At 48.3% G+C, this 15,065-nt stretch overlaps 1 protein-coding gene across 2 annotated transcripts in view; it reads left to right on the forward strand.

The window, feature by feature from the left end:
* The first annotated feature begins 5,534 nt into the window (after positions 1-5,534).
* Positions 5,535-15,065, forward strand: part of ELOVL6 (ELOVL fatty acid elongase 6) — a 390,580-nt gene continuing 381,049 nt past the window's right edge. The window contains exon 1 of one of the 2 annotated variants that reach the window (XM_069630730.1): positions 5,535-5,890. In XM_069630730.1, coding sequence (XP_069486831.1) covers positions 5,802-5,890 — 89 coding nt within the window. In that variant the 5' untranslated portion in view covers positions 5,535-5,801. The remainder of the gene's footprint in view (positions 5,891-15,065) is intronic. The other variant, XM_069630731.1, reaches the window with a different exon arrangement.

Genomic DNA, 15,065 nt, shown 5'->3' on the forward strand with positions numbered 1-15,065 from the left:
ACATTTTCTTAGTTTGCCACATAGTATGACATCAATGGTGACGAGTCTTTAGTATATAAGTGTGTTTTTTATGAAATATTCTGAGATCTTACTGCCAGACATCCGATGAGGTCTATTGTATTCCCCGTTTTAGATAATTGTTATTAAAATAGGCAAAGTCTTTGCCAACTTCCTGCATCCATTTTATTATTGATGTTTGACTAATTTCTGCATCCCCATCCACCCTGTAGAGTGTTACCTCGTCTTAAAGGACCTAAGGGTTCAACACCTCCCCACTGCATGCACCTACTGCATTACCTAGAAACTCACGCGGTATCACAACGGACAACATCCTACCCTTACTCCACCCTATTACAGCACCCCTGGACTTGCAAACAACACCCTACAGATCTAGTGGACCTCTATAATCAAACTCTCCAAACTGCCATGGACAAAGTAGCTCCTCTTGCCCTATGCAAAGTGAAACCACAAGCCCACCTTAACACGTGATGCACACCCAACCTAAAAGCTCTCCAAAATATGAAAAGAGCATCAGAATCCAAGTGGAAAAAATGCCCTATGCTACGGCACAAAAGAGCCTTCACAGTAGTATATAAAAACTACAAACAGGCAATCCTTCATTCCAAATGTACTATGTACAAGGAGGGAATCTCCAATGCTAAATCAGAATCCAAGGAACTCTTTGCTATCCAGCTAGAACTTGTGTCCCCAGTTACACCTCAAGAAAGCTGCATCAAAGATGAGAGCTGATGCTCTGGGATTCAAAAAGCCCTCTTGCAATCTAAAATTGAAATAAAAGAAATCTGCATCAAATCTTCTCAACCGCCATCTAGCCCCACCTTTTACAAATCAGACAATCCATTCAAATTCTCACCTATATCAAATGATGACACTGAAAAAATCATCTCCAGCATCAAACCATCCAGATGCCAGGGCAACATCTGTCTAGCCTCTTTCATCAAAGACTGTGCATCTGAACTGTCCACATACATCACCAGATTAATCAATGCATCCTTCGAAAGTGGCTGTGTCTCATCCAACCTCAAAAACACATGGGTCCACCCGCTCTTAAAAAACCCACCCTAGACTCCAACACACCGATCAATTATAGACCCATAACTACAGTAGCCTTTCTCTTAAAAATTCTGGATAGAGCAGCTTATCTCCAGATTCAAAATCATTTGGAATGTAACAATCTCCTTGGCATCCTACAATAAGGCTTCCACCCAAGTCATGGGACGGAAACTGCACTTCTTGACCTCAAAATACAAATGCATGAGCTAAAAGACAATGGTAACCTAGCGCTCCTCCTCCTGGTAGACCTCTCTGCAGGGTTTGATCTAGTAAATCTCAATATTCTTTGCAATCACCTTACTTCAGCAGCCTACTTCTCACCCAAAGCAATACAATGGATACAATCCTTCCTCTCAGATAGATCCATGAGAGTTTTCTCAGTACTTGCAGCAGCGGCACCGGCCCCAGTCACTTGTTGAGTACCACAAGGTTCCTGCGTCTCCCTGACCCTATACAACATATTCACAAAGTCATTATTTGACCGACTTGATAAATTGGGTGTCACCTACACTAATTATGCAGGTGACACCCACATTCTCATACCCATCACCGGCTCCTATGACATTGACTCTGAATCACTGAACAAAATCTATCACACCATCCAGACCTCGATGGCAATACACGAGTTATGCCTCAATGACGATAAGACGGAACTCCTTCTTGTCGGATCCCAACAAACTCTCGAACTCCTTTGAATCTTTTAATATAGCTGGCAACATTATCAAAGTGTCGAAAGATGTTAAAACCCTTGGCTTTTCCCTAGATTCATCTTTAACCTCAACTCAACAAGTTAACGCCACTGCATCTGCTGCAACCTACACCTCCAAGCTCATCACCGCCTGTAAACCATTTTTACCACCCGACAGCTGCATCACCTTAGCTAGAGCCCTTATTTTGATTAGACTAGATTACTGCAACACTCTCTATGCTGGCACCAAGATCCAGAATATAAACAAACTCAAAGTGATTCAAAAGAATGCACTCAGAGCAGCCCTGAACATACCTGATAAATCCCACATCTCAGCAACCAGAAGGAACACTCACTGGTTATCCATCGGGGAGCGCATACAATTTAAAACACCTGCCCTGACACACAAATGCTTACACGAGACAGCACCCAAATATCTGACCAACACACACCTAATCAATCCAACAGGCTAACGCGCTCTGTCTATGCGCACTGCCTCACCACACCCCAATTTAAGCGCCAGAACGCTGGGGGCAGAAGCTTCCCGGTGGTGGCTTCTAAACAGTGGAACAATCTACCAGCAGCACTGAGATCCGAAAGCTCATACCGGGCCTTCCGCAAGCACCTCAAAACATGGCTCTTCACCCAGGATCTACTAAAGTAACCTCTCTGCTCATCAACCCACTCTCACGGCTTCCTGCACCACTCTATATTATCTTCAATTCATACTTGCTGTGTCAATGACTAGAATCCTCCTATTTCTTTCTTGCTACTTCTTCGCTATAACTTGCCACTTGTAATTGCATAGAATAATATCACCAATAATGTATTATCTCACCTTCATATTAGAAAAACCTCTCTTCTCATGATCATTCTGAAATGTAATGCTCTGTATTGACGAAACAAACTATCTGTAATTCTGTAACCACGGCAACTCGCTCTGCTTGTTGTCTGTCAAGTAAAAGCGCCCAGATACCTTTGGGCTTGGAGGGCTATATAAATTGCTAAATAAGTAAACCACTCTCCTACTGGAGGCGAGTCCTGGAATACCTTTTTTGCATTTTAGCTTTGCCTATTCTTTGACTGGGGTGGTCCAAGTGGGGCACTGACTTATGCAGGGCTGGCATGAAGTATGAGCGAACACACACATAACGATCATAGTTTAGAATCATGGGGTGGCACCTGGGGTGGCCAATCTAATTCCAGGGGTAGCATGTGTCACCCCAGCCCACCCCCTGGATACACCACTGGTTCTATGTACAGCGCTTTGGAGAAAGTGTTATATAAATAACAATTCATTCCATAGCGCACAGGTGAAACCCCTTCAATGGGTGCCTGATGCCAAGCTCTGGTCATCTGTTTGCACTGAAAAGATTAGCAACCCTTCAGATCCAGGGACAGGCCCCACAAGCATGTGACTGTGCACACCCTAAACCGCTGAAACTATGACCTCCATGCCGGGCAGTGAGTTCAAAGGGCCACTACTGTGCTTGCGGTTGGTCTGGGAACCTGAGGTCAACATCCATCCAGGGAAGACCTGGCTGCAGGGGCTGCCCATTAATTCTCAAATCAAATTCAAACAAAACGACATCTCTCGAAACAAATCCACAAGGGCGGGTCAAATCGCTAGGCCAACCACCAGCAATGCAGCAGTCCCACTAACAATGACAGCCCAGCTCCTAGCAACCCCCACGCACAGCCTGACCTGCTCTGAAGGCCCGGCTCATGGTAACCAGCCCCACCACGCACAACCTCACCTGCTCTGAAGGCCTGGCCCATGGTAACCAGCCCCACCACGCACAGCCTCACCTGCTCCCTAGGCCCGGCCCATGGTAACCAGCCCACAGGCACCTTAGTGGGCTGAGATGCTAGATCCCTGTGTGGATTTAACCCCTGACGCTCTCGATTTTAGAGATACTATCCTTTATCATGGGCTACATGCAGTGCTATGTTCTTTCTTAACTTAGGCCCTGTCCAAAGGCAGTTCGCCTCTGAAGCTCCGGCCCACAATCACCCCAAATCAGCAGTAATACAAACAACAACAAAATGGATTCAGATGCAACACAAAACCATCCACTTCCCACAAGCTTTTTGCACCGCAGTCAATCCACCTGCGGCCCACGTGACCCCCACAAGCCTTTAGTCGGATCTCTACTGCTTTGGTAGGTTGTTGTAATGAACCGTCATGGCACCCTCTGTGGAGACCCACTGGCACTGCCACTCTATGCAATTCCCCCAAGAAGGCTAATAGGTTAGAGGATCACAGTATAGCTTTATGTGGAATTGATACATTCAAAAAGGCTCTGGAGGCTCATTAAAGGTTGGACACGTTTTTTTCTTTGTTTACAGACATCCCGCTGGTGGTAAATAGCCCCTCTCTGAGTGGTATACCAGAAAATCCTCCCAATTGGGAGTTAGCTCCAGGCTCTGTTGGTGAGAGGAGTATCAGAGATGCCCACCTGCTCACCCCCTACAAAGGCCCAACATGAAAACAGTGGTCACTGTATTGAAGGGAAGGCCCCGTACATCGAACACGGTTGGAAATGTTAGCAGGGCCCCCTTACAATATTTACCTCCTCTTCTGAGAAGGGTTACTAGTATTTTTTTTTCCAGCACATTGGAGAATTTCCATTTTGGAAACACAATTCGTAACACCTCAGGCGATATCCCATGGGAACATCAGCAGAGGTAGTTCCCTACTCAACTCACAATTGGGTGGGACGGAAACACTGTGGTGTTTGGCAAATTCCCCCATTCATACAATGAATGGGGGAATTCCATGGCATGAAATGACCCCCACATCCTAATTTAAATTCATGATACAAAAAGAGCTTCAAGGAGGGCGTGAGTGTCGCTAGATGCGACACTGGCCAGTCTATTCACGTGAACAAAATTCAGAGGAGGTAACTAGGCCGAAGCAGGAGATTGAATGTAGATGCTAAACGTGTGCCTGCTCTGCTTACAACAATCTATGTGAACGTTTACAAAAGGTTTCCACCGGATGCAGGTGCCGCATATTGTCTTTTTTTGGCAATTGTAAGATCTGCGATCGGCAGAAAACGGAGACAATCAATAGATGATAAGCACGCCTACTGAGACACACAGACATTATTAGAGGCCAGTAACACATGCCAGGGTGCAACTGGGCTTAATAGGAATGTTCTCTGGTGCAGTTCAGAGGAACCCGGGCATCCGCAAGGCAGCAAGTGGGTCCAGTAGAAACAGTTCTCACCTGGACATTACTCCACGGCTTGCAGCCAGGGGTGCCGAGGGCAAGTCCCAGCTTGCGCTCTGCGGTGCTTAGAAACGGGCCAACACGACAGGTGTTAAGAAATGACAGAGCAATCGAGGGGCATGCAGTAAAATGTCCCTTCGGGGATACTGTACAAGTGGAAGGGGTCGCTGAGCAGGCAGCCCGAGTGTTTTTCCCTAAAAGAAAGACAAAGACCCATAGCGAAGAAAGCAGCTGTGAGTCTTCGGATCCCCCAGCAACAATTCACAGATACATAGTCTGAGGGAGCCCTTCATGGGTCGAAGGTCACACCCTACACCTTTTTAGTGATCGTGGTGCGGCGCGGTGAGGTCCCCGCGGGTAGAGACGTGAGTGTGCGTGTGGAGGGTGGAGCGAGAGGCGTGGGGTGCCAGGTCGTGCCCTGGGAGGAGCTGTGCCCTGGTGGGTGGATCTGCCACCCACCTCATCAAGAGCGATAGAAGGCTTTAGGACCGCGGGGCATCCGCCGCCTCCTGGGTGGATGCAGAAAGAGGGAGGCGGGTGTGCTGGTGAGACGGCAGGAGGAGGGCAGGGTGAAGAGGAGGAGGAGGGAAGAAATGCTAAATCAAGGGTACAGCTGAGGCAGAGAGAAGGCGTGCGATCCTGCGGGGAGAGCGGGGCGTCTGCTGTGTGTGTGCATGTGTGCGTGTATGTGTGTGTGCATGTGTGCGTGCGCCTGAGGGTGGGGGCGCCAGGTATCTATCTCCCGATAGAAACGCCGTCCTCATTCCACGCAGAGCCCGGCAGCATCCACTGAGGACCGGCCAGATGAACATGTCAGGGTTGACTTTGCAAGAATACGAATTCGAGAAGCAGTTCAACGAAAATGAAGCTATCCAGTGGATGCAGGAGAACTGGTAGGTGTGGGCCGGGGGAGGGAGGGGGCAGTGGTGTGGCGCGGCTCAAGGCTGCATGTGCGCCGGCGGCAGCCTGCACTGTGGCGGCGTGACGCTGCGCTGCGCACAGCACCAGGAGTCTTGGAAGCAAATGAATGGCCCGTGGTGCCCCCGCCTGCAGCAGGCCTGGCATCAGTAGGGGCAGGCTTCTCCTCTGGGGTCCCCGTGCCAGCGGGTTCGGAGGACGGCGTGCGCTCGTCGCGCCCCCTGCACCTATCCTTGTGCTGGCAGCGCTGCCCTGACGGACAGCCGCCGCCCGGCGACCCACCCTTGCTGGCCCTGCGGCAGTTGGTGACGGCTGCCTGAGTGCATGCCGCCCTGTCTTTGGCGGGCCTAGCGTGACACACTCGGGCGCTGGTCCTCCCATTGCCGGGCAGCGCAGCATCTCCAGGCCGGCCATTCCTGGCTGATGCTGGATGAGCCGGCCCCCTGTTCCGCCTCAGCCTCCTTGCGGTACATTGCGCGCTGTGTTCATTGCCGCATGCCTGCCCTCAGCAGAGCAGTTAGCCCAATCCCGCGCCTCCCCGCCAGCCTCGCGCCATTCTTTCTGCCCTCCCACCCGTGTCCTGTCTGCCTCTCTCCAACACCGTTCCACTCTCGGCAATGCGCTCGATACCACCCCGTCCATTGCCACATGGCTCCGCTGCCTCTGTCCCTGCCCTTGTGCCACCTCTCTCCGCCTTCTCTGTACCCCCCTTTCTTTCTTGTCCCGTCAGCTAACTCCCCCTTCCTCTCGTGCTACCTATCCACTGACAGCCCACCACGGCCCTCCCTATCGTCCCCTAGGGTCTACCCCGTTCAACTCACCCCCGCCCTCTGCCCTCTTTCGCAAATTCACTGGTCAACTACTCACAACCCTATTCTTTCTTCTACCCTCGCTAGGTACCCTCTCCGTCCCCGTGCCCTTCCTCAATTTCGTATCCTGTTATTATCTCCCTTTTCATTTCATGCTCCAAGTTTCCCAGTCAGCTTTCATTCCCCATTGAAAGTCCCCCTTTCCCCTGTAAATTCCCTTTGCAGCCTCGCATTGCCCGCTGCCCAGTCATCTCTTAACGGCGATCCTCTACCCAGGCTCCCTTACCACAGCGCCCCCTCCCTCTTACCTGCTCCCTCCTTTCCCTAATTGAAGACACCTCCCGCCTTTCAGTGTCTCGTGTGCCCTTAACCTTCCTGCCCCTTCTTTATCTCGTCGCCTGTATTTATTCATGACCCTCCCATATGTATCTGGAACCACAGCCAATAAACCACCTTTCCAATTGTGTCACTGGCATTTGTGACATGCCATGATGGGCTCCAACCACTCCTGTTACATTTCCCAGTTTTGCGCCTGTCTCTACATCTCAGTCCCATGTCATGTTCACCGACTCTCTCTCACTTTGTGACCTACTTCTGCCCTCCCCCCACCAACGGCAGTTCCCCCCCCTTGGCTCGTGCCCGTTACATACTGCATTTGGTTGCCTTTAACCCCTCGCACGCCAGGGAGACTGCACGTGGCCTCCGTCTCCCCGAGGACGCCAGGGTGACCCGGCCCGACCCGTGCCTCTGTGAGCGGCCGGCGCAGGCTTCGTGGGACGCGAATGGCTGGAAAGGGCTGTTACTGGAAAGCAGCTTAATGCGGCCCGACAGCCGCCTGCTCCCTCGCCCGCACCGCCAGGGCTCGACGGGCAGGGCCTTGGACGCACGGTCCAAGTGCGCGCCATAGATTTCCGCTTCCCAGGGCCGAGGGCATAGTTCATCACTTGAGTAACATCATTTGCAGACCCAAGCATCCGGGAATGTTCGCTAACCTTTAGAAGCAAAACATCCCCAATAATGGAGCACATTATCTTTGTCAGTGAGAGCTAAGGTTATAGTATCAATGTCAAGGTCATCTGGGGTCAAGGTCATGATAGATCATGGCGATTTGAAGCAATCCATAGGCCTTCTCTTCTAGGCCAGCTGCTCTCGTTGGGCTTTTGGAGTACAGCTTTGGAAAAAAAATGTGTGTCAATATTTTCATATTATTGAATGCCTCTGTTTATACAATGCCGATTTGTCGAGGGGCCACAGAGCCCCGACTCTCGTTATACACAGGCAGTGCACCAGTCTAAGTACACCACAACTCGCTCCGGGCAAGGCAGGCGCAAGGTGTAGTTTGTACATTTTAACTTAGTTCACAGTAGTTCTATGTTATTTTAAGTTACATTTAGCGTTCTGCAAGGTGTCTCTTACAGCAGCCTCGTTTGGAATGAATATATCCCAAAGGCCAGTATCTAGGCGCTGTAAATTCAAAAATGGTGCTCACTTGTTTGCACAGCCCTCATGGCAAAGAACCATGAACTACAGGCACCTGGATTTAGTTTATCGCAACAGCAGTGTTTATACACCTAGAATCTAGATGTATGCATACACGTGAAACGCGTAATGTAGTTTGGCCTACCAAGCAGCACAGCCTACTTATCCGACTTTTCTTTAAATTCATGAGCGTTTGTGTCGTTTTCTTTTGTCATGATTGGGGCTGCTGGTTGGGCTTGGAATTGTGAGTTAGCTATTCTTCATGATCACGTGCCCACACGCAATGTCTACCGTATACCAGAGACTGGGTCGACAGCAGGAGAACCTGCTCCCCCAACCTGTTTTACCAGTGTGCCGTAAGGTGCCAATCAGGGTATGGAGTCTGGGTAACCCAGATCGCTCACAGGATAGTCTGTGGTTTCTCAGGTGGGGCTTATGCTGAAAGAATTGTGATGCTGTATTGTTGCATGTGTCAGGGCAACCATTGGTACTCCGGTCACCGACCCGATACCACCAAAATCCCTGCCTCGAAATCCACTGCAAGTGTCTTGCCATCTCTGCACGTGCCAGCCTTGGCCAGCCTTGATCGGATGACCTGGGGGTGTGTGAGGGGAGGGGCAAGGCTAGCAGGCGGACTGGGTGCCAAAAGAGGCCCTGGAGATAATGTTCAAAGGTCTCCCAAGTTACACATTTTCAGCAAGCCCAACCCCTTTCCTATGGGAACATTTGGAAATACCACATACACAAGAGGCCCAGGGTGCAGAGGCTACCGGGAAATCTCCAGCGCTCCCTTTAGGCCACAGCACCCCTGAAGGTTAGCTGCAATTTTCCTCTTTTGTGGTTCACACTGGCATGTGCAGACATTTTGTGAAGGTTCAAGGATTTATGACTTAAGGAAAGTGGGTTACCGTGATGTGGTTCTTCTGTAGGATGCTTTGGGGGTTGGTCATGGTCGGACTGCTATAGTGGCACTCAATACTCCTATTAGTCTTGCCCTGATTTCCTCCTATCCCCTGTATTTTGGATGATCTGCCACACACACTATTTTTAACCTCCAGTGGGAAGTCTTCAATACCTTTAATCGCGGCTTATAGTAGCCTTGGATTTCTCTTTGTATTTGAGGAAAGGTTTACATGCACTTTTCTCCCTACTGCAGTATTCTGTTTTTTTTTGTTGCAATTTTGTATTTTTTATATATTTTCGTTAGCATCCCTGCCACTGCCTGTGCTGTGGTCAGAGCTGCTAAAAATACTCACTTTTCAAGACCTCAAGCCATATCTTTTAAGCCCTGTGCAAGGGCCAGCATGCAAGACTACTGGCCGGAGTGTTGAAATCTCACAATGGTTTGTGTACTGTGAAGATAGATGATCAGGCTCTGCAACAATGTACCGACCACAAACGCTTCCAGCCAATCACCGCAGCTCCTACCACCAATGCTCCCGGATAAGTACTTCTATAGGGCATTGGCGGATGTGTACCATACAAATGCAATAACAGAGGATGGTCAGTTTCCAGGAGTTTCTGGGGCGGCACCTGTGCGATGTGGTGTGGAAGGCCCCAATATCTCCACAGGGGACATCTACAAAGGTTGTTGATCTGTCTCCTGCCAGATGATCTGTACTGTGTCCAGACATGGGCGTCATTTTAGTGGGGTGACAAAGGTGTTTGTCCCCCACCCAACATTCACGGCACACCATTTTGTCCCCCTCATTCTGGCAGAGGCCCGTTTCCTTCAGATGTCATGTCCCCCACAACATGTTCAACTAAGTTACTCCACTGTGTCCAGATATCACTTCAAAGAAGAGAGCCTTTAGCCTATCTGCCAAAACATTGCCAAACTAATAAGGAAATGGCTCCAAAGCCAGCACACGCTGTGCCCGGGAGCTGCCAACACGAAGCATCTTGTTCTGCTGCATAAAACACGCTTTAGTAAGGACATTACAAGCGCATTCCTGAACAGACCAATCAGATCCCATTCCCTACCTTGTGATGTCAAATTTCCCATTCAGCTGAGTGAGTGCGCTTTCTTGTGCATCTGGGATGAGAGTCCGCCATGGCACTGCATGCCTACTCCGCCTGCTCCCCCTGCAACATTATCAGCGTTTTGAAAAAGTGTCCCCTTTTAATTATCCAAACATCTGTGCCCGACATTGGTGGAACAGATCCTGGAATTGATTTCTGTTGAACGCCTCGATTTTTCAATGGAATACTAGGTAAAATAAAATATTCGCCTGCAGCCACCTCCAGTACTTAAGTGTAGACCCCTCACTGACCATATACTTTTGCTTCAAAATACAATACTTGTTAGTGGAGGATGGAGAAGATACTTCTTGGTTTGATGATTGACAGGGACACAGTCTGAGAATCAGTCAGCACCCTCACATATTTTCCATATAGGTTCCAGGGTGCATGACCCTGAAGAACGTGCCCTCCCCCCGACCTCCCTTGGCATAGCTCACCTTTTTACATAAATCCCAGGCCATTGTTTGCTTTTCAAACTAAAGGAATGCGGTCCAACTGCATTTTAAAACAACTTATTTTTCTTCCCCGTCTATTTCCAAATCTTTTTTTCAGAAATGACTTATCGACAAGTCTTCCCAAATTTGCTACATTTGCAAAATATGTTCATAAAGTTTGTAATGTTTAAGGGTCTTTCCCAAAATCCATTGCCCTCTTTTCGCTACTCCATGGTCCGGTGGTCTGTGGTATACTCCTTTTGCACATCGACCCCTGGATCTGCTCTGACAGCCTCTAGCCCGGTCCATTCCCAGTTTGGGGGTTTTTGTGTCGGTCGTTGGGCTTGTCAAATTCCACTGATTCCCACACCTGCCGGGCAATGCAATACAATCATTCCACAATATCCGCTTGTGCAGCACCCGAAAGGCATGAATAACCACTCCCATCAGCCTTGCCTACAGCCATTTCAGCTGTACCTTTTGGGAGGCAAACAAACGATAGCGTGAGCGCACCTTTTCTGTGTCAGAGTGCATGCCGATAAACACACATCTTAGTGGCGCCTCCTCGCCTTCCTGTGATTCAGTTGGCTTGTAAAAAAAAAGCTGAGCCACGTGGGCTAGGCAGTGTGAATGTTGCCATTGTTACAGGGTGAAAGCAGCGGTGGACTGGCCTATATGCAACTCTGGAGATTTCCCAGTAGGCCTCTGCACCGTGGGCCTCTTTTTTGGTGGAAACCTATTTTATTTCCACATGTTCTCATAGGAAAAGGGTTGAGCTTGCTGAAAATGTGTAATATGGGGCCATTTTGAACATTATTTCCAGGGCCTCTTTTGGTTCCCAGTCCACCCCTGGGTGAAACATGTCAACATTAAGGTAGTTTACGAACTGGGATAAATAAGGGATGTGACCTCCCCCCCTCCAGGACCTCTCTTAGGGATGCAGTGGTACTCAATATTTAGATGAAAATCGGGAGAGGGGGACATTGCTTCCAGCTAATGCCCATTGTGGACAGAGAAGATTGAACCACGAAGGCAAGGCAATCCTTTTTAATGCTCAGCCATAGTACGAACGCCATCGATCGGAAAGTACGATGGCTTCAAATTCATTTTCAAGTGGAGACTGTTGGCCTCCCTGGTCTCAATATAACCATCATGCTCGCCCCATAAGAAGTGTAGACCATATCAGATTTGATTTGGGGAGTTTTATAAAGTTGGTTACTCTAAATTACTTGGGGGAACCCAATCGTGGGCCCCTTGCTCACTTTGCTCAGAGAGGCACAGCTCCACCTCACTGACGAGGCCAAACAAGGCTGAAACACGTGTCTGGGGTTTCTGTTGGTAATTTTGTTCCAAGGAGATTTGCCTGGCATTTTGGTGCTGGACTGCCCTTATGGGCGGGACAAAGACTGATACGCAAATGGATATTCTTACTTTGTGAAAAGTACAGTGAGCTAAAAGCGATGGCTGCAGACTCTCAAAGTGGGGGCAAAAACCACAGAACAGGTTATCATGCCATGTTCTTTCTCGAGAGGCGCACCCGCTACCTTTTTTTGTGAGTTTTATAAAGTGCAGCCATACCCCCAGAGACTTTTGGATCTACTGGATATCAAAGAAAATATACAATTGGAATTGCCTGTTGACCACTTCGGACAATGTCCTCTCTCCAATCATTCCCTACTGAAACTGATCACCAAAATGTTTAAAAGTACTCTACGGGTGAACAATCCAAGTACCTTATTCTATGGGTGAACAATCCAAGTACCTGAGAGCTTTGTTCTGCTTCACTGACTCCCACAGGCTGGCACTCAGATCATGCATTCACACTGGGCTTGCAGTGCTTCTCGAATGCCTTTCATATACATTTCTGAACATCAATTTTTAGATCCCAGGAAACGGGCCCTAACCCAGAACCATCCTGCATATTATCTGCACACCATGTGGACGTTATCCAGAGTCACGTTAGATTGGGCAAAGTCCACTGAGACCAGGACTCAATTTCTTACCATTTGGCTGTTCTTCATATTGCATTATCCACCGCCGCAGCCACACAGCTTTATCCCCGAACCCCATCTGTGTGCCCAATTGGGGTGCATGTGCCCCTTCCTTATTCCTTGCGATCACCTGTTTGCATGCTGGGTCTTGCAGTGGCGTAGATGCTGCCACTGGCTAATTTAGAAAATGGTGGCCTGGGGTCTTCCACAGTGTTGCTACAGCTTCAATTTCAAAGTGGATTCAGATGAGTTGTTTTTAACATTGCAGAGAAACAAGCCATATCCATTTGTTTCATCACATTCTAAAAGTTCATACCATACATGGTGCCACCCTCATGTACACGCAATCAGCCTCACCATCTTGAATTTCTATGTGTATTTAGTCTAGACAGTGGAAAGTTAGCCGAGCAGTTACACAATGTGGCGCATGGTGTTCTCTATCCTTCCGCCAGATTTTGTGATGCAACTGAAGGTGCTTTTCAGTCAACTCTCTGGGCCAGTGCTAGGCAGGACCTTTGGTGTGATCAGGTGCAACAAAATTACACAACTATGGAACCACTGCCCTAATGAAGCCGACTGTATTTACGTAACTCTCAGTAAGTGAAGATAAGTGGAGAACCTGAATCAAATTCTTTGCAGAAAATAGCAGACTCAGTGGAGAACAAATCTTGCACAGATAACCAATACATGCATGGGGACGATTTGTTATAACATGTATGTGCTCGAAATGCTGTATTTATTGCAGGCACACACATCACAGTGATGTAGGGCAAACCTGAGCCGTCAGTCAACATTTATGGAAGTTGGTAGAGGTTATCAGACGTGCTTATTCCAAATATACTACAGGCATAAGCGCACAGATCGAGCCCCTTGTTGCATTTGGTTAAGGGAAGTATTTCAGGGAGTGTGTTAAGGGGAGTCTTAGAACATGGCAGCAGGACATGGCAGGACACAATTGTTATCTAGCACATTCCTCTATATTGCAGTAAGACTTCGTTTTCTTGAGAGGCCTGCCCTTTTTGTAAGGCTTGCCCCCAAGCAGACGCATTTCTGGGCAAAACTCAAGACTCAAGGCACATAGAGGCGCCACCACAGGGATTAGCGAAAAGCGACAAGAAGCAATTAATGTACATTGGAAGAAAGTGCCCGATCCAGCTCCTTAGAGAGGCTTCTTCTCAAATTCGGATTGTTTTCCTGAATCACCTGCACCCAGGTATTCCCCATTCACGATGTGTGTGTTTAGGGGTTGGGTCACTAGTTGTGCTCCTAGAAATGCGTCACTCTGTTCATATGAAATGCAAGGAAGGCTGCAGTGGAAAATAGCTGTCGTTTGTGGCTCTGTTTCAGTCACACACCCATAGTAATCAGAGTTGATTTCTCTGATGTTTTCACAAATTGTGTTAGGTTAATTTCGACAACCCAGATTATTATTATTTTCGAAAGCGTCGAAGTCTTGTTTGCTCCGATGTGGTCCCTTTTCAGTTTTGATTTACCACCAGTAGGCGTGACAGCAGCTCTCAGCTCTTATCTCTTGACGGTTGCCGCCCGCGCCTCTGGTTCTGCTTCCTGTCAAGCCTGTCTCGGCTGTGGGCAGGTCCTTCCGGCTCCCTGCATACTTTCTGTACCTGCCGTTCAGGAATTTCTGCTCCGAGCTAGCTGTTGCTCTTGGGTTTCAGCTTGGCGTGGTGATTTTCTGGGTGGATTTGGGGCAATGGTACGCATGCTTCTTCGGTATCAGTGGAACTGTTGATTTGCACCTCCACCTCGCAGAGTTTCTAGACAGTTCTTAGACGTACGCATTTTCATTTGTCTGCAGATTGATCCAAATGAATATGTAGTACCTGTGCATGACGCGAGAGTCACCCCTTTACACTAATGTTCAATGCACACACATTTGGCTTGAAACATAAAGGCTTGTTTTGGTTTGAGATTCTTATGTGCTTATTGCCTCCAACCAGAGGCCGCATTACAGAACGTTTTCAATAGCGCAAGTGAAATTTTGCATGGTTTCAGTACTTTGAGAGAAATTGTTCTAGGTAAAAAAAAAAAAAAAAAACATTGTTTTCATATCTTTTTTGCACCTGGGCATGGTTTGGCCTACTGCCTAGGCTGAGTGCTATATCATTAACCGTGTGGCTCACTTCTCTCCGCATGTTTGCTCCCTTATATCTCGCTACAATGGAGACGTTTTTGTTTACATGTTTTTGGGGTCACAACAATAACATAGGCATTCGGGTACTGATCGCCCAACACGCGAAATATCCAACAATTACATTTTTGCTCCCTTTGTACGAATAACTGGGCCACACCAACTCGTCTTATTGAGGCAAAACAAGGCCGCAATTTATTATTGCATATTTACAACCATAAACTTAAAAAACAAACATACATTTTTAATAGCACAGACAATCGGCA

Source organism: Ambystoma mexicanum, chromosome 6q (assembly GCF_040938575.1).
Source record: "Ambystoma mexicanum isolate Mex_15411 chromosome 6q, UKY_AmexF1_1, whole genome shotgun sequence".
In the NCBI taxonomy this organism is placed as follows: domain Eukaryota; kingdom Metazoa; phylum Chordata; class Amphibia; order Caudata; family Ambystomatidae; genus Ambystoma; species Ambystoma mexicanum.